The sequence below is a fragment of the Dipteris shenzhenensis genome, chromosome 2 (assembly GCF_047967505.1).
Source record: "Dipteris shenzhenensis isolate YYH24624 ecotype China chromosome 2, Dip_SZ_1.0, whole genome shotgun sequence".
Classification (NCBI taxonomy): Eukaryota; Viridiplantae; Streptophyta; class Polypodiopsida; order Gleicheniales; family Dipteridaceae; genus Dipteris; species Dipteris shenzhenensis.
In genome coordinates, this window is record NC_141597.1 from 45,231,244 (window position 1) to 45,255,654 (window position 24,411).

The 24,411-nt window shown below is 40.9% G+C and overlaps 1 protein-coding gene across 2 annotated transcripts; it reads right to left on the reverse strand.

Annotated features, from left to right (window-relative positions):
* Positions 1-17,162: 17,162 nt before the first annotated feature.
* Positions 17,163-22,272, reverse strand: LOC147904835 (uncharacterized). Of its 2 annotated transcripts, none has more exons than XM_087388615.1 (7): positions 20,892-22,272; positions 20,652-20,716; positions 20,334-20,502; positions 19,804-19,877; positions 18,651-19,697; positions 18,310-18,522; positions 17,163-18,068 (listed from the first exon to the last, which is right to left on the reverse strand). In XM_087388615.1, exons 1-7 carry the CDS (start codon positions 20,917-20,919, stop codon positions 17,733-17,735), a joined length of 1,932 nt encoding a protein of 643 aa, XP_087244741.1. In that variant the 5' UTR covers positions 20,920-22,272; the 3' UTR covers positions 17,163-17,732. The 2 variants fall into 2 exon arrangements, with proteins under 2 accessions (XP_087244741.1, XP_087244732.1); XM_087388606.1 differs by having other exon boundaries at positions 20,334-20,544.
* Between the last annotated feature and the right edge of the window lie 2,139 nt (positions 22,273-24,411).

The window sequence follows — 24,411 nt, forward strand, 5'->3', positions numbered from 1 at the left end:
TGGGGTAGATGATGATTCCTTGGGCATAGACTCCTCGAGAGGGTGTGATGCCCATGGCATAGAATGAGTCTCTACCTCCACTTGTGGACATCCGAAAAATACTTCATGGGCCTCCATATTCTTGATATCACCTCTTTTTTCTTAACCTTTGACTTTTGTGATAGTAACAAAGGACCTTCATAAGTAACCTCACCCTTCTCGTATGCACTGTAAACTATGACAACTTGCTTAAACACCTCATCAGGTCAAAAAATTATACTTGTGTAGTCAACATATCTATCTCTCGCTATCTTGAAGCTTATGAGAGATTCTTCCTGTTCTTGACTTCCCCTTGGTAGAACTGCACTTAAACATGTATAAAAGTTAACTAATGTGTCTAAATCTACTTTTGTGACGGTTCTTTTCAAATGTGTTACTAGAGAACCAAGTGTAGTCCATAGATACCTCGCTTTCATTAGGATTTTTGATGTCAAGGTTATCTTACGTTTTGCAAAAATATCATGATTCAATCTTTCGGACTCAATCAAATATTTTGTTGGATGCTTAAAAATGCATATTGTAGCCATATAAAAATTAAAGGGAAGGACCTTTGACATTTGCTCTACAGTGAGTCTTTTGAAGTCCCTTGCTTGTCTAGCAAGTTCATTACGGGCATATGCATAATGCTAACCATCAATTGGCTCAAATTTACAATGCAGCAAGAAATTTCTCTTTGCCTCTCAAAAATTTCTCGAAATTTTTCTCTTCACCCTGTTCATGCGAAATTTGTCAAAGGCTTTGTGTGAAGAATTTGCTGAAAGTCTCCTCAAAATGGGTAGGTCCTTCAAACATAACTCCATTGTCATGGCTACCTATATTTGGACAGAACATGATTGGACGTAAGACTACATTAGAGGCCACGGGTTTCTTGCCATCCATCAAAGCCTTGAATATTTGTATCACATAAGATATATCAAGATTCCTATTATTGGTAAAAATAGTTGCTGACTCCACATCTCGAGCATTCATAGCATAGGGCTTTTGTCCCCATATATATTCGACATCATCTTCTGTGATTGTCTCATTAAGACGCAGATTGAGATTCTTTATTGACATGAGCTCATATTGATCTTTCTCAACCTCTTGATTTGACTCTTCTTGCTCTATATTTTCTATATCCTCCTCTTTCTCTTGTACCTGAAGTTATTGAGCGGAGGAACATTGCCTTTTTTTCAAAGTAGCCTTTAGAATTGTGTCCTCTTTATCTTTTACCTGTACTTTATGAATGAAGGAACGTTGTCTTTTTGTGAAAGTAGCATTTGGAACTGGGGCCCTTGCAGTATTAATCTTTTCTATTTTGTGTCTTTCTTTTCCTTTGATAGGTTGCACCAAAGTGGCCGTGGCTCTCGTCCTTCCTCTTCCTCTATCTTTTGTATTTCTTTAGGCCGCAATGGTTGTGTCACTTCTTCATTTTTTAGTTCAAACACAGCATCTGCTTCTACTTCTATCTCAAAGAATTTGCATGCAGAGCCTTGATGTGGGGCTCCTTGGCTAGGCTGTAACCAAACTAGGAGCTCTCTCATCATGCTTGTCTCCTCTTTGTTTCTGAACCAAACTAGCATCCATTTGATCCTGCTTTGCCCTCCCTGCTCTTGACTGAATTCATGGTCTATCTTGAGTGATGATGTCTTAAAGTACTCAACCATAATCTTTTGACGCAACCTTCTTGCCTTTGCATTTGGAAATGTACTCCATTCATCCATGAGAGCCTGTAATGGAGTTTGTAATTCTGTAAAGTTTGATAATGGAGGAGGTGGCATTGCAAACCTGTTTAGACCTCTTGATAAGATAAAATGATAACCCCCAATATTAGGTTGTGAACACTTCACAAAAATATCCAAGTATGGGCTCTTTGGTTCCATTTGTAGATAGGCTCCTTGATTCTTCCTCTTGCTCCTTCTTGCTCCAATTGATTGAGATAAGAATGAATGAAGGGGAAAAGACCTTTTTATACTTCTTTAGGGCAAATTAAGATTTTCCTTTTCTGCCCTTCTCTTTTCTTTTCACTAGCCTTTTTCCTTTTCCTTTCCTTTCACCCTTCTCTCTCTTTCATACTAAGCACAATTGTTCATAATAAACACACCTTTTCTAAAACTACTAACCTCATAAATAGTTTTCTATAGGCATTCTTTTCTTGATTAATAAATATCCTACTAAGCACAAATGGTTTCATAATAATTAGACTCAATTATTTCCTAATAAATACGAGTTTTTTTAAACTACTAACCTCACAAATACTTTTCATGTCAATTGTTACTCAAAATTGGCTATCCATTGAATCACACCTTTTTTAAAACTACTAACTTTATGAAGTCTTAAGTGTGTTATCTAAACAAGTACTTATTAGATGGGTGTGCCACTTTGCACCTAAGTCAATCCCACCTAGGTTGAGGTGCATGCAAAGTATTGTGTCCATCGGATAAGCTTTTCATTGTCGATCAAGCATTAAACACTGTTTTTTCCTCATTGTGATGCACATTCCTAAAAAAACACGCTCCTAGGTGTGTTATCCAAACAAGTACTTATTGGATGGGTGCGCCACTTTGTACCCAAGTCAATACCATCTAGGTTGAGATGTTTGCAAAGTATTGTGCCCATCGGATATGCTTTGTATGATCGATAAATAATTAAACATCGTTTTTGCCTTAGTGTCATGCACAACCATATAAAAACATGGTCGTAGGTGTGTTATTCCAATAAGTACTTATCATATGGGCATGCCACTTTGCAAGCATGTAAATACCACCTAGTTTGAGATGCGTGCAAAGTATTGTGTCCATTGAATATGATTTGCATGGTCGATCATGCATTATATGCCGTTTTCCCCCTAGTGTTATGCACCATCATAAAAAAACATAGTCCTAGGTGTGTTATTTGAACAAGAACTTATCATATGGGCACACAACTTTACATGCAAGTCCATACCATCTAGTTTGAGGTGCATGCAAAGTATTGTGCCCATCTCATATGCTTTGAATAGTGAATCAAGAATTAAACATCGTTTTTGCCTTAGTGTCATGCACAACCATATAAAAACATGGTCCTAGGTATGTTATTCCAACAAGTACTTATCGGATGGGAACTCCACTTTGCAAGCATGTAAATACCACCTATTTTGAGGCATGTGCAAATTATTATGCCCATCAGATAGGCTTTTCATTGTCAATCAAGCATTAAATACCGTTTTTGCCTCAATGTCATGCACAACCATATAAAAACATGATCCTAGGTATGTTATCCCAAGAAGTACTTATCAGGTGGACACGCCACTTTGTAAGCATGTAAATGCCACCTAGGTTGAGATGTGTGTAAAGTATTGTGTCCATCAAATACGATTTTCATGGTCAATCACGCATTATATACCATTTTCCCCCTAGTGTTATGCACCATCATAAAAAAACAAAGTCCTAGGTGTGTTATTCGAACAAGAACTTATCGTATGGACACACAATTTTTCACCCAAGTCCATACCATCTAGGTTGAGGTGTCTGCAAAGTATTATACACATCTAATATTCTTTGAATGGTTGATCAAGAATTAAACATCATTTTAGCCTTAGTGTCATGCACAACCATATAAAAACATGGTCCTAGGTGTGTTATTCCAACATGTACTTATCAGATGGGTGCTCCACTTTGTAAGCATGTAAATACCACCTAGTTTGAGGTGAGTTCAAAGTGTTGTGCCCATCAAATAGGCTTTGCATTCTCAATCGAGCATTAAACACCATTTTTACCTCAATGTGATGCACATCCGTCAACAAAAAACACACTCCTAGGGGTGGTCTCCGAACAAGTACTTATTAGATAGGCACACCACTTTGAATGCAAGCCAATACCATTTAAGTTGAGACACATACAAAGTATTATGTCCATCAAATATGATTTGCATGCTCAATCATGCATTATACAACGTTTTTATCCTAGTGTTATTCATAACCGTCAATAAAAGTGCTCCCAGGTATGTTATCCAAACAAGTACTTATGGGATGGACATGCCACTTTGCATGCACGTCAATATCACCTAAATAGAGACTTGTGAAAATTATTGAGGCCATCAAATATGATATGCATGGTCGACCAAGAATTAAACTCCGCTTTTGCCTTAGTGTCATGCACAAGTATCAAAAAACACTGTCCTAGGTGTGTTATTCCAACAAGTACTTATCAGATTGGCACACCACATTGCATGAAACTCAATACCACCTAGGTTGAGTGTGTGAAAAGTATTGTGCCCATTGGATATGCTTTGCATGCTCGATCACGCATTATATACTATTTTTTGCCTAGCGTTATGCACAACCGTTAAAAAACGCGCTCCCAAGTGTGTTATCTGAATAAGGATTTATGGGATGGATACACCACTTTGCATGCAAGTAAATACCACCTAGGTTGAGGTGCGTGCAAAGTATTGTTCCCATTTGATATGCTTTGCATGGTTGATTCCCGCATTAAACAACGTTTTTACCTCACCGTGATGCAAATCCATCAAAAACACGCTCCTAGGTGTGTTATCTGAACAAGTACTTATCGGATGGGCACGCTACTTTGCACCCAAGTCAATACCATCTAGGTTGAGATGCATGAAAAGTATTGTGTCCATCGTATATGCTTTGTATGGTCGATCAAGAATTAAACATCGTTTTTGCCTTAGTGTCATGCACAATCATATAAAAACACGATCGTATATTCAATAAATACTTATCAAATGGGAGCACCACTTTGTAATCATGTAAATACCACCTAGTTTGACATGCATGCAAAGTATTGTGTCCATCGGATATGATTTGCATGGTCGATCACACATTATGCATCATTTTTCCCCTAGTGTTATGCACCATCATTAAAAAACATAGTCCTAAGTGTGTTATTCGAACAAGAACTTATTGTATGGGCATGCAACTTTGCAAGTGATTCCATACCATCTAGGTTGAGGTGCGTGCAAAGTATTGTGCCCATCGCATATGCTTTGAATAGTCGATCAAAAATTAAACATCATTTTTGCCTTAGTGTCATGCACAGCCATATAAAAACATGGTCCTAGGTGTGTTATTCCAACAAGTACTTATCGGATGAGAACTCCACTTTGCAAGCATGTAAATACCACCTATTTTAAGGCATGTGCAAATTATTGTGCCCATCGGATAGGCTTTGCATTGTCAATCAAACATTAAACACCGTTTTTGCCTCAATGTGATGCACATCCGTCAAAAAACATGCTCATAGGTGTGTTATCTGAACAAGTACTTATCGTATGGGTGCATTACTTTTCATACAAGTCAATACCATCTAGGTTGAGATGTGTGTAAAGTGTTATGTCCATCGGATATGATTTGCATGCACAATCATGCATTATACAATGTTTTTCTCCTAGTGTTATTCACAACCGTTAATAAAAGCGCTCCTAGGTGTGTTATCCTAACAAGTACTTATGGGATGGCCATGCCACTTTGCATGCACATTCATATCACTTGAATAGAGACCTGTACAAAGTATTGAGGCCATCGGATATGATATGCATGGTCGACCAAGCATTAAACTCTGCTTTTGCCTTATTGTCATGCACAAGCATCAAAAAACACTATCCTAGGTGTGTTATTCCAACAAGTACTTATCGGATTGGCATGCCACATTGCATGCAGCTCAATACCACCTAGGTTGAGGTGCGTGAAAATTATTGTGCCCATACGATATGCTTTGCATGCTTGATCATGCATTATATACTGTTTTTTTCCTAGTGTTATGCACAACCGTCAAAAAATGCACTCCCAAGTGTGTTATCTGAACAAGTACTTAGGGATGGGTGCGCCACTTTGCATGCAAGTAAATACCACCTAGGTTGAGGCATTTGCAAAGTATTTTATCCATTTTATATGCTTTGCATGGTCGATTCCCGCATTAAACGGCGTTTTTGCCTCACTATGATGCACATCTGTCAAAAACACGCTCCTAGGTGTGTTATCCTTACAAGTACTTTTGGATGGATGTGTCACTTTGCACCCAAGTCAATACGATCTAGGTTGATATAAGTGCAAATTATTGTGTCCATAGGATATGATTTGCATGGTCTATCATGCATTATACATCATTTTCCTCCTAGTGTTATGCACCACCATCAAAAAACGTGCTCCTAGGTGTGTTATCCAAACAAGTACATATGGGATGGTCATGCGACTTTGCATGCAGGTCAATACCACTTGAGTAGAGGCCTTTTCAAATTATTGTGTCCATCAAATATGATTTGCATGATCAACCAAGCATTAAACTCTGTTTTTTCCTTAGTGTCACACGCACAAGTATCAAAAAAAATTATCCTAGGTGTGTTATTCCAATAAGTACTTATCGGATTGGTGTGCCACATTTCATGTAACTCAATACCACCTAGGTTGAGGTGCATGCAAAGTATTGTGCCCATCAGATATGCTTTGCATGCTCGATCACTCATTATGCTCTGTTTTCGCCCTAATGTTACGCACAACTCTAAAAAAATGTGCTCCCAGGTGTATGCGAACAAGAACTTATGGGATGGGCGTGTCACTTTTCATGCAAGTAAATACCACCTAGTTTGAGGTGCATGCAAAGTATTTTGTCCATCGTATAGGCTTTGCATTGTCAATTAAGCATTAAACACCGTTTTTGGCTCAGTGTGATTCACATCCGTAAAAAAACATGGTCCTAGGTGTGTTATCCAAACAAGTACTTATCAAATGGGTGTGCCACTTTGTACCCAAGTCAATACCATCTAGGTTGAGATGCATGCAATGTATTGTGTCCATCATATATGATTTACATGCTCGATCACACATTATATATTGTTTTCCTCCTAGTGTTATGCACCACCATCAAAGAATGCTCTACCAGGTGTGTTATCTGAACAAGTACTTATGTAATGGGCATGCCACTTTGCATGTAGGGCAATACCACATGAATAGATGCCTGTGCAAAGTATTTTTCCCATCAGATATGATTTTCATGGTCGACCAAGCATTAAACTCTATTTTTACCTTGGTGTCACACACAAGCATCAAAAAAGATTGTCCTAGGTGTGTTATTCCAACAGTACTTATCGGATTGGTGCGCCAGATTAGTCTGGTAATCTCTCCATGTGTTGAAATTGTTTTTAACCTCTCAAGAAAACAATCCCACCTGTCTTTCATGGATATGTCAAACCCAGTTTATATGCTAAGCAACCTTTAAAAAGTCCCTTTAGGGAACTTTGTGGAGCCTAGTTGATCTAGGATAGCTTGCTCCCCTCCACTAAGAGTGGCTTACTTTGTTTTAGAGTGCTTAATCACTAAGTCTAAAGCCTTACAGAAGGTATTTAGATACTATAGCAGCCGACTAACATCTTGCGTGATGTTCCTTGATGTTAATTTTGTATCAACAAAATATTGCTTCACTAAATGTTGTCCTAAAGGTTACCTCTACTTTGCGTGTGCAAGATGCATCCCAAGGAGTAAGAAGTTATGGCAAAGAGTAAAGGAGCAACTGGACACCTCCCTCTAATATACCTTTGAGAGTAAAGGATTCAGTCATTTCCCCATTACACAAACCTTTGCAAGGCATTTGTGAGAATGATTTTGACATAAAAAACATGTACTAATCCTAAAACCATAGCTTGTAGAGATTGCACTAAGATGTCCCATTCAAGCTTGTTGCATTGTTTGCAAAATCTACCTTAAGCAAGCATACATATGAACATGCATCCTTGGCATATTCACAACCTTCCCATACGTTGATTGATTATGGACTCAAGAAAGTGTTTGTCTTTTATGAACCCTCTTTGCTCTTGAAGAATCCATGTGTCTATTCTATGTTGTGTCCTTCAAGCTAGGGCCTTCGCAAAAATCTTGTAGCTACAGTTGAGCATAAGGAGAGGTCTCTAGTTTTTCAATTCCTCCTTGTTGTCTTTTTTGGTAAAAGCTTGGTTATTCCTCCATTGATATGACTAGGTAGTTGTTGAGCTAGAACGCTCTCCTACCATACCATAAGGAGAAAAGGGACAGCAAGCTCCTTGAAGACCTTATAGAATTCGATATACGCAAACCATCTTATCCAAGGACCTTGCCATCTGCCACATGTCCACTTCCTCTATGAGCTCTTTTTTGTGACACTAGAGTCTCTAGTAAGATTTGTCAAAGTCTTGAATTGTTTTATCTCTAGCTTCTTCTTGACATTCTCTCCTTGCTCTCTTTATCTCATCAATTGTCTCCATTGAGGAGTAAAGCAACCCTTGGAAGTGTTGTTGTATTAACTGTAGATTTTGTTGAGAATTAGTGGCATGAGAAAATTTATTGTTTCTTAGTGAAGGGATTTATTGATTGATCCTATTCCTCATGATAAATTTATCTATCTCTTTGGTAGGCCTATCTATCTTACCAACCCACCACTCTCTATAATAGATTTTGGTCTCTACAATCTTGCTCTCTTCTTTTTTTCTTAACTCTTTCATTGCAATCATAATCTACTTCTGGGCCTTAATGTTTCCCTGCTTGGCCAGTGTTTCTAGTTTCCATATAGTCCATTCCCTTGGCTCAAATTTTGGCCTTTTTTTTTTTTGGGAAGTCTTGAGTAGCCTCTAAGTGCCTTCCACTACCAATCACCAGGAATCAATTTGCTCCTGCATAGTCTTCAACTAGACAAGATTGGGATCGGCTCTCACAAACCAAGAGGGTGCCCTCTTACTAGAGCCAAAGTCACAAATCATGTGCACTAGTTTGTTATTTGGCAACATTAAAAATGAGTGCATATGAAAAGAGATTTGGAAAGATTGACTAAGCATGTCTTGCAGCAACAGCTAACATCTGCCCAGGATTGCCTCTCCTATCCCTAGATTTTCTGTTACTCCAGGTGAAACTACCAAGCCCATTGGGTCCACTAGTTGCAAAGAATCTTAGGCATGAGCATTATAGCACTTTTGGGGATAGTTCTTCACTATGTGACTAGACATCCACATAGAAACCATGAATTTGTGACATTTTTGTGCACCAAAGGTTGTGCCTTAAAGATCTCACCATTCCTATTAAGGATAACCAATGAGATAGGGAGTTTTAAGCTAGCATGTGTCTAGAAACTCCACCCGGATTGGGTTTATGGTGGATCTCTATCTATCGAGAGAAAAATCATGTGACCAACTCTCTAAGTAGAGAGTTGATTGTCCACAACCCTTGTTGTAGGGCTTTCGTATCGATGTTTGCCATCCCAAAGAGAAATATAAAGTAACGTTTTCTCAAAAACCTTATGTTGGTGACAACCAGTCCCATTTTGACCCGATTTGAATTAATCAATTTCTCTAAGAAAGTTGTGGGGGGATGAGTGCTAGGAAGGAACCCAACGAAAGCATTTGACTTCAATCATTCTATGGAATTTAGATGCAAATCATTTTCATTGATTGCACTAACACAAATACCTATTGGATCAAGCGTCTTCACTGATGCAAGTGGTAGGCTTGTCGTTAAAAATTTTGTGCGTTATCTTGTATGCCATCAACATTTCTTTCTAAGCTTTGGGCTACACAATCTTGTGGCACTTTTTCTTCTTCCTTGCAGTCAATTTCTCATCGAATTTAGACTAGGACTTTCCTTTTTGGGGCTAAGAAAAGACTTCTTGGTCGAGGCCTGTCTTTCTAGAGCTGGACTCACTATGTTTCTTGGGGTTTGGAGTACTAAGAAAACCTCCTCTACTAGTCTAGAGTGTGCATGTATTGCTAGACCAGAAGGGAGTGCTGGCTTGGCCACCTTCTAGTTTGTAGGGTCTGCCTCTGTGGCCTCTAGATGCCCAACCTCCATATAATTTTGATATTTTTTTTCATTTCTCTAGGCTATTGTGTCACTCTAAGAAAGAGAGAAAGGTGCTTTCTATCAAAAAGCAAAGAAAAAAGGTGATTATCTCTTATATCTTTATCCCATGCAAAGGGGCAGATAGGAAGTGAAGTGGTCACATCACCCTATCTTGGAAAAGGAGCGAACCCAAAATTATCCCTAAGAACTTGAGTGTGCACATTATTAGGGGGAAGGTGGGGGAGAAGATGGCGATCCCACCTGATTCAACGTCCATCTCCTTCCTCCAATCTTCAACCTCACTAGGGTGTAGATTTTGACTGGGGCCAGGAAACAGAAGCTGAATGCCACATAACAAGGTCAAGTATTTGATAATGGGTTTTTTATCCTTTAATAATTAATGGTAGTAGAGTACCCCAATCTAGACCCTCTTGCACTAGCAAATAGTAGACAGTCATAAAAAAAGAAAAGGGTATCAAACAACAGAAAGATAATGTGGAGAACTTCAATAAATCTAAAAGAATACAAGCCAAAGTGGTGGAATTGTACTTTAAAAATCCCACACAAGAACTTGAGCCACCAAATCTCCAACAGGATCCAAAGGGACTTGAAGGTGTATGCATGGCTCAAAAACCACTACTTGGAACTTAGACTCCTATTGAAAATCCTTCATCGCTCTCACAAAGTAGTTCAAGTTTCTTCCACAAAAGCTAATAGTAATAGCAATCAAGCAAATACTTCACAGTGCTATGAAGGCCTAAGAGAAGTACTTGACTACATTAGAAAATATATAAGAAGAGACACACAATAGCAATGCCCAAACTAGTAAGAGTCAAAACTCAAGAAACAGATAGCCTAGGGGAAACCCCAGTTTATGAGGGGCCAGCCAAGAGAAGAACATTAAACCTTGCTATGGAAGGAGAAGAAGAAAAGCCTATGTACATCGATGATGATCAACTCACACAAGAGGAATAAAAAGAATTAAAAGCCTTACTGATGATCAACTCACACAAGAGGAATAAAAAAAATTAAAAGCCTATGTACATCAATAAGAAGAAAAGCCTATGTACATCGATGATGATCAACTCACACAAGAGGAATAAAAAGAATTAAAAGCCTTACTGATGGAATATAGGGAACTTATGGCTTGTTCGTTAAAAGAATTATAGGGCAAGGATAACCTTGAAGTTTTAGTACATACTATTAGGTAAGGTTCCAAACCTATGGTATGCGTACCCCACAAGACAAATCCAGGAACTAGAAAAATTACTAGATGGTTTCATTTATGAAATCAAGCACATTGATTGGGTGTCACCAATTGTGCCAAAGAAGATGCATAGGATATGTGCCACAGAAGAACAAGAAGCTCAGAATATGTGTCAATCTCAAAAATTTCAATGCAACTACGATAGGAGATCACTACCCCTACCACTAACAGAAATATTTTTGGAATGGGTAGCTAGCTCATAAGTGTATAACTTATTGGATGGGTTCAAAAGGTAAAATTAACTAAAAGGTGCTCCCAAAGATCAATCAAATATGGACTTCTCCTTAGATTGGGAAATATTTCCATACCTGTCCATGCCGTTTAGACTATGCAATGCCCCAACCACATTTCAAAGGATCATGTACACCACCTTCAAAAAATTCCTTAACGAATATCTACAAGTCTTCCTATACAAATTATGCATAAATTCAAGTCAAAAGGATCACTTGAAGTATCTAGAAGACATCTTGAAAAAATGTAAACAGTATGGCATCTCCTTAAACCCTACAACACCAATTCTTGGTCACACATGGAGTAGCATTGGATACATATTATCTAGGCATGGGATTAAAAATAATCAATACATTTTCCACCCCTAAAAAATGCTAAGGGTGTATAAACATTCATGGGCCATGCAAGATACTTAGAAGATTCATCCTCATATATGTCATGACTATAAGACCCCTATGTAAGCTATTGGTTAAATTCTTTGGGACTAAAGAAACTGAGCAAGCATTTGAAATCCTAAAGTGGATATTGATCATAGCTCTTGTACTAATGGCTCTGAATCGGGACATTGAATTCCATGTACATACTATCCAACTATGCAGTAAGGAGTGTCTTATGTCAACCTAGAAAATACAACAAAGACTACCCAGTATACTTTGCATGCCTATCTGGTTTTCTACCACCGCTTTGAATTCTTGAAATCTGGAAAAGACTTCAGATTTCTCTTTCAGAAAATCGACCCAACAATATCTGCTATAGTCATCGATGAAAGTCAAGTAGTAAAGTGAACCATTGATGCTGTGAGTCTGGGCATAGCTCCATACATTTGTATGTATCAAATCAAGAATACCTCTAGCTCAAGAGGTGCTTCTACCAAAATTGGTTCGCTTTTGCTTTACCAAAGCAACATGCTTCGCAAACTTTGCCGAGATACTGTAGTTTCGGAATTCCAATTGTTGTATTCTGATTTTTGAGTTCTATCAAGCTTTTGAAATTGGCATGTCCATATCTCTTATAACATACAGTGTAAAGTGGCATCTGTTGCAGTTGGAGCTGACATGGCATGCAAATCTAGTATTGAAGCTAGCATTCTTAACAAGCGGCCTTCCTTGATTACTTTTCCTACTAGCTAATATTCTTTAGATTTGTCTCTGATAGTACATTCATCTCCATCAAAGATGACTCAATAGTTGTGTTCTGTCATTTTCCCAACTGACAAGACATTTTTGCTGAGCTTTAGAACATAGAGTACATCTTTCACTAATCCTTTCGTACCAATGAAATTGTTTATAGGGATAATGCCTTTCTATTAAACTAAATTCGGTACCCATAAAGATGAATTAGCGGAGTTAAATTGCAAACTCTTGGTTAACCTGTCCAAGATGGGATTCCACTAGGCAGATCAATTCTCCACTGAGATTGACACAACACATTCTGAAGCATGGAAGGGAAGAGTGCCAACTACATAATGTGTTAAAACTTGTATGAAGCATGCACAAATCTAAATAATCCATGAGTTTGAGCCATTCTCACACCACAAAGGGGATTTTAAAAAGCCTGCTAACCCTTCAATAAGGCTTAACTTATGGACTAAGAGTAGTAAAATTAAATTGGATTTGAATTACTTAAAATGATTCTACTTAATAGCATCTCTATAATATTGAGACTTCCCATCCTTGCAAGATCATTTCAAGGCTATGAAGTGTGAGACTTGCCTTGACTGCGGTGTACACCTTGGCTTTGATATGTAAGGCCTTGCTTTAGCCCCCGGCACCATTGCACATTTCCTGTTTCTAAATCTTATAGCATGTGGTAGTATTCCGAGAACATGATGAAGCCATCGTGGAAAGATCCAACTCTATATTTTCAGCTTTGTACTAGCTTCAACCACTTTGAGTGCAACAAAAAGTTTCAAATGCTTTAAGAGACCTTACAAAACAAGATGGTCATTCATTAGGCCTGCCTAGAGGACATGACCATAAACAATCATAACAAAGTCTATAACGTTCGGCTTGCACCAGAGGTCTATTGACAGAGCTAATACCACCATCAGCAAACGTAATAGAACCAATTATGACTTCAAGTAATAGCATACAGTAGCATTTCAATGACTTGGAGGACTTGAATTCTGATGTTTCCAATCATTAGCATTAATAGAAATTTCTTCAAGTAGAGAAATGAAAAGCGTGAAATACTCAGTCATTTAGTTCTTGTTGTCGTCTACTCAAGGGCTACTCAATCACGCACTTGTTCAGCTAAACAATAGATCATCTCAACAAGTCAGTGACTCCAGACAGGGACTTTGTGAAGGCCTATTGGAGTTTGCATGAACCAACATTAACAAGATGCATTCATGTTTTAACTCAATTGTGAAATAGTGATCTTGGAAGATGCATTCATGTTTTGACTCAATTGCAAAATAGTGATATTGTGAATCCCTCTTGTGCATCACTAGAAGTTTAGAAAAGGCATCTTAAGCTAACGCATAACTCAATTGTATGTTTCTAACTCAAGTGCAAAAAATTGTGGTGCAAAAAGGCATCTTATCCATCGCTTAAAGATTAGCAAATGCATCTTACACTAATGCATAACTCAATGCTGATGGTGATAAAAAAAATTACGTGCATTGGATGTCCAATCAGTCATATGCCTCCTTTGTCTCGACTTTCAGGATGCATCATGTCCATAGCTTCTCACATACTGCTTTATTACCCTGCTATAAAATTTATGTCGTTTGTCACAGGTGCCTCTTCTTCTTTTTGTACAGTAGTGCAAGTAGGTGCCCGCAATGAATTTTAATCGGGCATTAGTATTAATCGAAATGGCACAATGCCCAATGAACCTATGTGATGGGAGACGAATTAAGGAGGAAGTCGATTAACCTATGCGGTGGGCACCAATTAGTGGAGAATTCAAGAACATAGTGAATCTAGAAAGTTCCAGTTGCCGCGTTGCGTGAATATATGGGGGAATGCAAAGTTGAAGCGGGGGAGGGAGATGGAGATTCGAGGGAGAAAGGTAGGAAGGAGCTGAGAGTGAAGCATGGGCGGCTTGAGTGGAGGGAGAGTAGAGGTAGCGGGAGGGTGAGCGCTGGGAGGGAGAGAAGTGGAAGAAGAGAGTGAGGGAGCGATAGGGAGGGGAGAGTGGAGGAAGAGCAGAAGGAGCGAGTGAAGGAAGAGAAGAAGAGAAGGGAGTGCAGGGAGAGAGGTGAAGGGAGTGAAGAGAAGGGAGAGAATGGAGGAAGAGAAGAAGAGAAGAAGGGATTGAAGGGAGAGAGCTAAAGTGAGCTCTCTGGCGATGGCGGAATGGAGCTCTGAAGATCAGGCTCTGTAGATTAATTTAGGTGATTTAGGAAAGAATTACTTAGGTTAATCAAAACATTACGGAGGCAGAGCACTAAATAATTCGTCCTCTCCCGCCCTCAAACCACCTCCCACCCAGACCTCTCTCGCTCCCAGGCAACCTCCCAAATTTTTTTTCCACAAAAATAGCTATTTTTTGCAACTGGTTTGGGTTGAATTGAATGTGTTAGCGAGTAGATACGAATATTCGAAGAGAAGGGAGCGAGTAGATATCAGTGCATTCGTGATTGGCCTTATTCGAGTAGGTGCCTCTTCTGCAAGTGCCTCTTCTTTTGGAATAGTAGTGAAAACAGTAAACAGAATCCTAATGTCATCATAAATGATGAAAGCGTGTGGCTAGTGTTAACTTTTTTGGAAAGTATCACTAACCAGAAAAGAATTGATATCCGCTTGAGCTTCCTCCCCACCACAGATCTCCTTAGCTTGCAAGACGATATGTCTCAGAGTTAAGGACGTGGACTCTTTCGAGTCCTCTTCATGCACGTTGCCATTGATTGAATCGGCAGTCTCAGTAGGCAGGGCACCCGTTTCTATCGTTTTGGGAGAGTGCAAAGCTATAGAAGAGGCAGCGAGGTCTACAACAGAGACAAAGGGCATAGGGTGAAGGAGCGCCACAAATGGACACACAGCTTAACTGAGAGGAGGAAGAAGAAGGATATGTTTTGGGCTCGGGGCAGATGCCAAGAGCAATAAAAGCTTCCGAATAAAATTGGGTAAGCGTAGCTTGAAAGGGCAGTTTGCAAAAGAAAATCTTGTTGTGTGCATTCAATCCTGTACGCTGGAACAAAAACAAGCACCAATATGAGGAAGAACCATGAACACATGAGAAACTACGAAACAGCCTCTAAGCTAATCAAAACCAAGAAGAAATCGGAAACCATCACAAAATACCAAAATTATTTTCCTTCACTTAAGCCTTCTCCATAGGTAAGCCAAAAAAGCTCGAGAAGAAACCAGTGACTCATACAAACTTCAACGTGGAAGCTCTGGAAGCCTGGGGAAATAGAGTTCTCGAGAAGAAACCAGTGACTCATACAAACTTCAACGTGGAAGCTCTGGAAGCCTGGGGAAATAGAGTTCATCCTCAAAGTGAGACAAATGAGATGTCGCCTTAAAGCCTTGAAGAGTTGGAGCTTTCAAGGAGAGTAGTAAGAGCTTGGACGTTGAAATGAAAAGTGAGCAATGGGAGCTGGGACTGCAGCTTGTTATTACGCCAATGGGCACGGTCGTGCATGTTTTTTACGTTGGTTGTAATGCAACAGGCACTGACAGCCAAGGACGATTGAGTTGTGTAGCAAACTTGTGCTCAAGAAGCTGTAGACGAAGCAGGAACAAAGACTAAAGATACCCAGCTGCTAGCCCAAAATCTGCTCCTCCCTACAGTAACCAAATCACTCCCTATGTGATTCACGTGCATCATGGTAGCTAGCAGAGGGCTCATGTATGGCTACGATCTCGTTGTCTCACTGGTTATCAGTCCTTTCTATCGATCATGTTTTGAGTGTTCGCTTTGATCCAGCCTTTGCCGACAATTGCATGAAATTCTATGCAAGCTAGATTTGCATCGTGAATGACTTTCTGCAGAAGATCTGTATCCCCGACAGCTTATGACGCAGGTGGAATTACTATCATGGACGATTTTCTGGAGAAATTACCCAAACGTCCTGAGACACAAGCAAAATGCAAAGGAGGACAACTATTTCAAGTATCAAAACCAGGTGTTTCAGCTCTTTGCTTCCTGTCTCTACCTTGCTGCTCTACTGGCGACCTTCCTGGCGTCTGCAGTGACGAGGAAGTTTGGGCGGAGGGCCACAATGCTGATTGCAAGCCTACTCTTCATTGAGGGCACAGCCCTGAGCACGGACACACACAACCTCAGAATGTTGCTGTCGGTGAGGTGCAAATGCGTCCTGGGAGTAATCTTGAAGCGGCAATGGCTAGGTATCCTCGACAGAGAAAGAAGGCGAGGAGGGGAAAAGCTCCGACGACGGAGTTGAGGACAATGCTGCTTGTGCTCCTGCATGTGGTGATGATGATGCTTCTGATGGTAATGCTGCTCCTACTGCTGCTACTGGTGATGCTGCTTGGAATCGGGAGACTCGTGGGAGGGATCACTGATTCTGAGGAGTGATCATCGATGCTGTGTTCTTGAAGCAGAAGCATGCTAAACCATACTTGGGGAGTCATAAACACTAAATTAAATAAGAGTAGCAAAGTCGTTGACAATGGATTCACATTTGCAGGCTTGCTTTTAAAGTAGGTTCACGTGGACTTTTTCTTGCTTGAACTACTCAAAATAAGTTTGCCAATAAGAGCATCTCAATTGTCGGCTCACCATGAATACACAACTAAGGTGGACCAATTATAAATTTCACGGTAAACGATGGAGCCCAAAATTTCTAAAAATGCCTAATTTCTGCTTTGCCCAATTTGAATCGTTGCTAAGGCTACCCACAGGGCAGGCCAAAAACTTTGGAGTATTTGGATATGATAGCCAATATAACCTCCAGCTTTATTTTGAATGACTAAAAATACATTGCAGAAAGCTTACAACGAAAAGCCACCCAAGAATAAGCTTCTGCACCCAAACAGTCAGAAGACCCATTCACTCTTCTGCCTTCTTTTTCTTGTTGCTGGTTCCTCCTTTCACCATTACATGCCTTCCCCAAATATCCATGCCCTTGCTCTTGCTAAAAAGGATTGTATCCACCACATGATGGAACTAGCACTTATCCATTGGCATGGACAAAATCCCCAGTTCACGTTCAAAATTTGCCAACCCAACACCACAGGCAATGCGATATCATTGCTGTTCTGCTCAGCCACCCTTCCTTATGGAGAAACTTTTAATACCCTTCATGTCCACATGCAACCCTTTGGTATTGCTTCAAGGAACTGAGATGAACAAGGACACTGTACACTCGAAAGTTCAAGTGGGCCAAAACCAGTCAGCCATGTAGGACTGACAGCAGCATAAAACCCTTCAAAAAGGGACATGAAACAAGACGTACCCAGGTATTATTACTCATTCCCCTTTGCCAGGAATCATATTGAGATTTTATTTTTCCACCCTGGAGTCTTGTGCTGATGGCTCCAAGGCCTTCCCAAGCACAGGCTTAGCGTCAAATTTTCCTTGAGAATCTTTCAGTCTTGGTCCATTTTCAGAGATCTTCAGAGTGGCATTTGGCTTTACCATCTTTAGAATATTAACTTCATCCCGTTCTTTGGCAATTTGCTCACCAATTTTGGGAAAACACTGAGGAGACCACGGCTGTACCTTCACATCTTGTATTAAGCTCGGAATGGGATACACTGGAAACTCGTCCAAAATTGAGGTCCTTGCAGGGTAGCTTTTAAAGATGCTGAGCATCTCAAGACCTTGTGAAAGGTTAACCTGCCAGACAGGACAATCAATTGCTGGTCTACTCTTAAAAACAAGACAGAAGGCAATAACAGTCTTTGTACAGCAGCAAAACTATGCACAAGTAAGACAGCAGCTTAACCTTCAACTACTAATAACCAATGCAAACAGCAGAAATGGCATAAAACACGAAACATGCAGACATTTCTGCTCAAAATAACTAAAAACTAAAAACAAGCTAATGCTGTGCAAAGCTTCTCATTCCACAGCTTACCTCTTGCGTATCACGGCTATTTGTCACAGGTTTGTTTTCATTATTTTCTAAAATAATTCGACGCAACTGAGAATTAGGCACATCCTTAATTATGTGCCACTTTACTGGAAAGGAGCCACTCCACTTGTGTTGCTCCCAAAACTCCATTGTTTTACTGTAATCTACAGGACCTATCATCTCCGCCACACCACAGAATTGCCTGCTCCCATTTACCTGCCCACCAAGCCACAATAAATGTGCAGATAGTCAAGCACTGTGAAAAGTGACATTCAAAGGTTTTGTGAGAATAGATGTGCAAATGCAGAGAGAAGTATCAATCCACTTCAAATCAGAAGACTTACAGAAAAGAAGAGAAACACAGGGCAGCCACGAGGCTTGCCACCAGCTCGACGTTGAGCATCCTGATATGCTCCATCCAACTTCTTGTTTCCATTGGGAGTACTAGCCCAAACACCATATTGTATACTCTTATGGACATTATCCTCGCTATATGACTTGATAATGAAGTGCTTTGCATCATCATATTTAATCACAAAATCAGCTGAATTACACTGCTCCCCGTTTGGAAGACATGTACCTACATCTTTGTTAAGGGTCCCAACAGAAGCCTTCAGGCTTTTAAGGACAGGTGCCAACTGGGAACCTCTCACTTTTGAAACCCACGCATCTTTGTTTTGCTCATAATAAGTACCTAACGAAGAACTCTGGTTATGTACAATGCCACTGCCTTTTGTCTGCTTGACTTCACCATCCAAATAACCATTGGCTTTTGTATCAACCACACTCGTCCCAGAAGAGTTTTGACTTGCTGTTGTGGCAACAACTGCAGGCAAAGCGCTGCTCTTTGAGACAATTGCGCCCCCTGTAGTAGGATTGAGTGATGGCGATTTACTGGGTTGGGTAAAGTTGGCAGCACTGGCTGGGGGAGATCCCGTCTGGCTTCCGACATAATTGCCTTGACTCTGCGAACCCTTTGGTTTTGCAGGTGGTTCAATCCATGCAGGAGCAGATGCTCTGAGTGTATGAGATGGGGGATAAGTAACAGCAACAGGAATAGCTCCTTTCTCACATGGGAGGGGTGGAGGTACCATGGCCACAGGAAAGCCAGGCATGGGTCCCGCATATGCAGTAATATTGGTGAACCCACTTGACATGACTACTCCCGACCGACCTGGTTCTTGAGAGTCTAGCATCATGACCCCACCTGCAGGTAACCCTGGTGGTGCAGCAAAATATTGACCAGAAGGAACCTGCTGATAAAATGGCTGAGGTTGGTACTGGTAAACCTGAGGTCCATACACATACCCATTGTTTGCATGAGTTGGATATTGCATCCCAGAAGAGAGAGAACCACAAAAGGGTTGATTCACAAGACCATAATCCATGACCTGTCAAATCAGATTCCAAACTGTAAGGTTTAGAAAGTGTTGATAAGAAATCCAACAAAGCAAGGACTATCAAATTATCAAAGTGGGACTTCTTCACTGCACTTACTGGAGTCTGATAGTGTACACCCTCCATTGGATAAGGAATGTAGCCAGACATGTTCATGAAATGCGCAGGAGATCCTGTGCAATAAATATCCACTTCAGTCACACACATAGCTAGCAAACCTCTCCTCTTCTTTTTCCAAAAATGAGGAGGTGTGTTTATTTATATCAGAAAAGAAACGAGTACATCTTTATATCTATTCCCTGGTACACCAAAGAAACTAGTATGCCAAACCTCTCATTTTTAATGGCTCGCGATCCTATTTTACAAAAATATACCTTTGTAAGACTAGAATAAGTCCACTCATACAAATTTATAGTTTTTGTTGTTCTAAAGATCAAAAATCTACACAGAAAATAAAAGAGAAATGGAAGAGAAGAAAAAAGAGGTAAACAAAAACTTTATGAAAAACAAAAGGAAGACATACTTAGCAAGCAAAGCTCTTCAGTCACACATAGCTAGCAAACCTCTCATTTTCAATGGCTCACGATCTTACTTTACAAACAACTGATCTTACGCTTTAAAACACGTACCTGCATAGATGGTCCCATTAGGGGAGATGAACCCATTAGGTGTGGCAACAAATGCCAGTTCTGAATATTCCTCCCTGGAGCCATATGAGCTCGCTACGTCTCCTGTTGCCTCAGATGAGGATATACTTCCACTGCTGTTAAAAGACTCACTAGTAGGGCTAGGATGCATCTGTTGATCCAATTTGTTAGGGACTTCCTTGCTTGCTGAAGCCTATAAGCATATAAACCACAATCGTAAGACACACCCCCCCCCCCCAATCCAACCCCCAAAACCCCCCAAAAAACAGAAATCTGTGAACGAGTAAGATGGAGGCTCACCTCGAGCGTTTCACAGGCCTTTCTGTGAGCATCAATCTTCATGCTGTCAAGCTTACGATTCAGTTCTGCAATTAGTAGGAATCAAGGATAAACGTGACACCAAAATTTCCAAAAGATCTGTAAAAGAATTTCTCAAAAAACTAATTCAAGATGGACAGTAAAACCGATGCAATGACTATAACCACTGCGAGAAGGCAGTGACACATTGCTATCCGGCTTTAAGTCATTAAATAAGGATACGATCAACTGACTGCTCCACAACAGCCATGCCTGAGAAACAAAGAGTCGAGAAACCCAGATCCCTAGAACCGCAGTACTACTGACGAAAACTTGGGTGGAGAACAACTTGGGCCTTTCGAAGTTAGAGTCACGCCAAAAGGATATCCTCGTCTCAAATACAACCGGTCCTCATTGAAACTAACTCTTGACAAGACTGTCGGAGAAGGATCTCTAGAGAGGACCCCGAGCCAAACATACCGTTGGAAGCCGCCGCTTACGCGGGCAGTTGCTCAGCATGTATGACGGATCGATAAAAATCTAAGAAAGGAAAACGATTCACAAAGAAAAGCATGCAGAACGCTCAGCGATCCTCAGATCGGTACTGGTGTGAGCCCGCGAGATGATTCTGAACCGCAGATCCGTGAGACAGCAGGCCGGATGGAGGATAAAAGCAAGCGGGATAACGCCGGAACGCAAGGAGGAATGCAGTCACCAGCTGAGGGCAGAGGTAGCGAATGGAGACTCCAAGAGAGGAGCAAGTAAATACGCGCGTGCCCAACGTAGTGGGTCGAGGAAAGGAAGGACGGGAAAGGTAAAGTAATAGTACAAAGAAAAGAGAGAAAGAGGGATTCCAAAGCTTGCGTAGAAGAGCGAAAGGGCGAGAGTAGTTAAAGAGGGAAAGGGGAGATCGAGAGGAGGAGTATGATGAGCTGGGGTGTGAATTTAGAGGTGGGAAAGAGAAGCATGGGTGCTATTTGGCAAGGCAATGAATGGGTGATAAAGAGATCAAAGAAGAGATGAGCACCCAGTAAGGAAGAAGAAGAAGAAGAAGTTGCCGAGGGTGCAAGAGAGGGAAAATGTTTGATACAGAGATCAAAGAGGAGATGAGCACCCAGAAAGAGAAGGAGAGGAAGAAGTGCCCAACAAGAGAGGCAACAAGAGAAGAGGAGGAGAGCCCAACAGGTGAGATGGATGTAATGGATGTAAAGGAGAAGTGAGTTGAAGAAAAGGGTGCTCTAGAAAGACGAGAGGGAGGGGGAGAGGGAAAGGCAGGGAGGTGGATCGATCTACAAGACGAGGGAAGTGGGCAGGGAAGGCACAGAGAATGGACTGATCAAATCCCGAGGGGCAACAGGATGGAATCTAAACTCACAAATACATGTAAAAATGAAGAGACCTCAAAGGAAGAAGAGAGAGAGAGAGAGAGAGATGAAGGGAAAGAGAATGGGCGGTAGGTAGGTGGCAGAAGGACCTGGATGGGCGGCTGCAAAGCAAGGCTCTGAGTGGGCACAAGAAAAGAGTGAGAGAGAAAGCGAAGACAATCGCACAAGTGTATACATACATATATATATGTATATTACAGAGGAAGAGCAAGCTGAATGGTATCATAAAGAGGAAGCTGCACAGAAAGCAGAGGCTGCGTGCACAGAAAGAAAACCATACCCATCGCATCACCCAAACCCTAGCCTTCCCCTCCTCCCTCCCTCCTAAACCCTAATTTTATGCAGGTCCCATAGCCCCTCATTTCCACTGTCGGACACCCAGACTGAGATTTTGAGCAGAGCTGCACACACCAAACCTCCGGAAGAATGTGTTCAGAGGCTTGCACTTCAGGATTGCAATGCTCATGCTAAGTTCCAAGGGCTTTGCATGATCTCAAAGTGACATTTATGAGGCTTGACATGGGTTTTGCACACTGGTTTGACCAAATGGTGTGAGTACTTGAGCCAAGCCCAATGCTCGGGCAGCTGTAATGCTCTACTAGCACGGCTTCGAAAAGTTGTGGGCACAATGCTGCTGAGGGCTGAGAAAACAGAACCTGCAGCATTGCAATCAGCATGAGAGGGGCTAGCAATGAGCGAGCGCGGTCGGCGGAGCCGCTCATACGAGTGCGAGCTGAAGGAGGGGATGACTGAAGGGAGTGGCAGCCCTTCTTCCCTTCCAGCACTCTGCAGAAACGAATGTATCCATTACACCATCACACATTTTTACAGAGGTTGTATCTACTGCTCGCATCGTTGGATCATCAAGCACTCAGTGCCCGATTTGGCATTGCCGCCAGAAAGCTCTGTTCCAACTCCTTCCCCTCTCGAATCCTCCTTGTTGTGCGCCACACACCCTTCGTCTTCGTGTGCTCTTTTCCCCCCTTCAATTTTCCTTTCAAAATCTGCAAGTCCAGAATCTTATAGAGAGTCTGGTTGCTGGTCAGAGTCGCCTTTATACTTCTGAAAAGAACTCTGCACTGTGTGGAATTCCTACGTGTGCTGGCAAGCCTGGCAGTTTCTTCCGACACATTTATAGAGGGAGCTGGCGAGAGCCCAATTGATGTGAGCACTGAGCTGCAATTCCTCCACTCATCACGTTTGAAATCCGCTGCTACTTCTAAACAATCTCGACCACACAAAAAGCTTCACACGCCACAGTTCCTCGCCTCACAAGTTCACAACGACGCTGCCAATCCCCACGTCGAAGTCCTGCAGCTCTGCAGGCCCTCGGCCACTCCAATTTCCTACGAGTCTCGCACATTTTGAGAGCCACTAGCATGGTGTCACGTGTGCGAACATCCGCGTTCATCTTGGTCATTTCGACAAACAATTGTGTTTTGAAGTCATATGCCAAAAATCCTCGATTGCGACGCAATGATATCTATTTTCTTTGCTTAAGATAGCCTCAGAGAAGTGTAAAAGACTATAGCATGACTAAAAGACTATAGCAGGCAAAGCAGAATCATCAAACCGTACATTCAAATCTTGCGTCTATGGAGGTAAATTCCTCTTGTTGAACTAGATGTCGGGCAATATCTTGCAACATGCCCAAATTCATTGGAACACCTAGGATGATAGATGGCATCTCGATAAGGTTAGCATCTCATATAAGGACCTAAAATGAGCTTGCTGAATTAAAAAGACATGATTTGGAAGAACACTTGAAAATTTTACAATTTGATGGTCTATACCATAGGGTGCGCTATTATAAGTGCCTCTCTTAAGGGTAAAGCACCCAACTATTGCATCGGCAAAACCTTAAGATAACTTCATATCCTCATGCATTATAGGATTGGGCCTCAAGATTAAGAATTGAGCAACAAGTCACGTAGACCTTGTATCAAGGTTAGAAATTGATTGGTAATCTTGAACTTCAATTTCCTTGCTATATATTCTATTGACCTTGAATTTAAATTTCCATACGATTCTCCCCTTTCAAATTGGTAATCTTGACATCAATTTCATTACTATATAATGTTGAAACTTATGCTTGCACGTGTTGGTTGGCCCATCACCTCCTTGTCAAATAGGATTTTACTACTCTCACTCTTGCCTAGTCATCATCATGTTCCTTAGGTTCATAATGTCAATCCATTGTCTTTAATTTATGTCCCTTCTCAAGTACAATTATTCTTACAAAAGATAAAAGCCTTCAAGATGTAACAGATGTGGCAAAATTTTCTCTATCAGTAGTCGATCTAGACTTGTCAAAGCAATGTCAGAAATCTTTATGTTATAGACTCTTCATGCTACTCCTATTTCAATTTCTATTCATG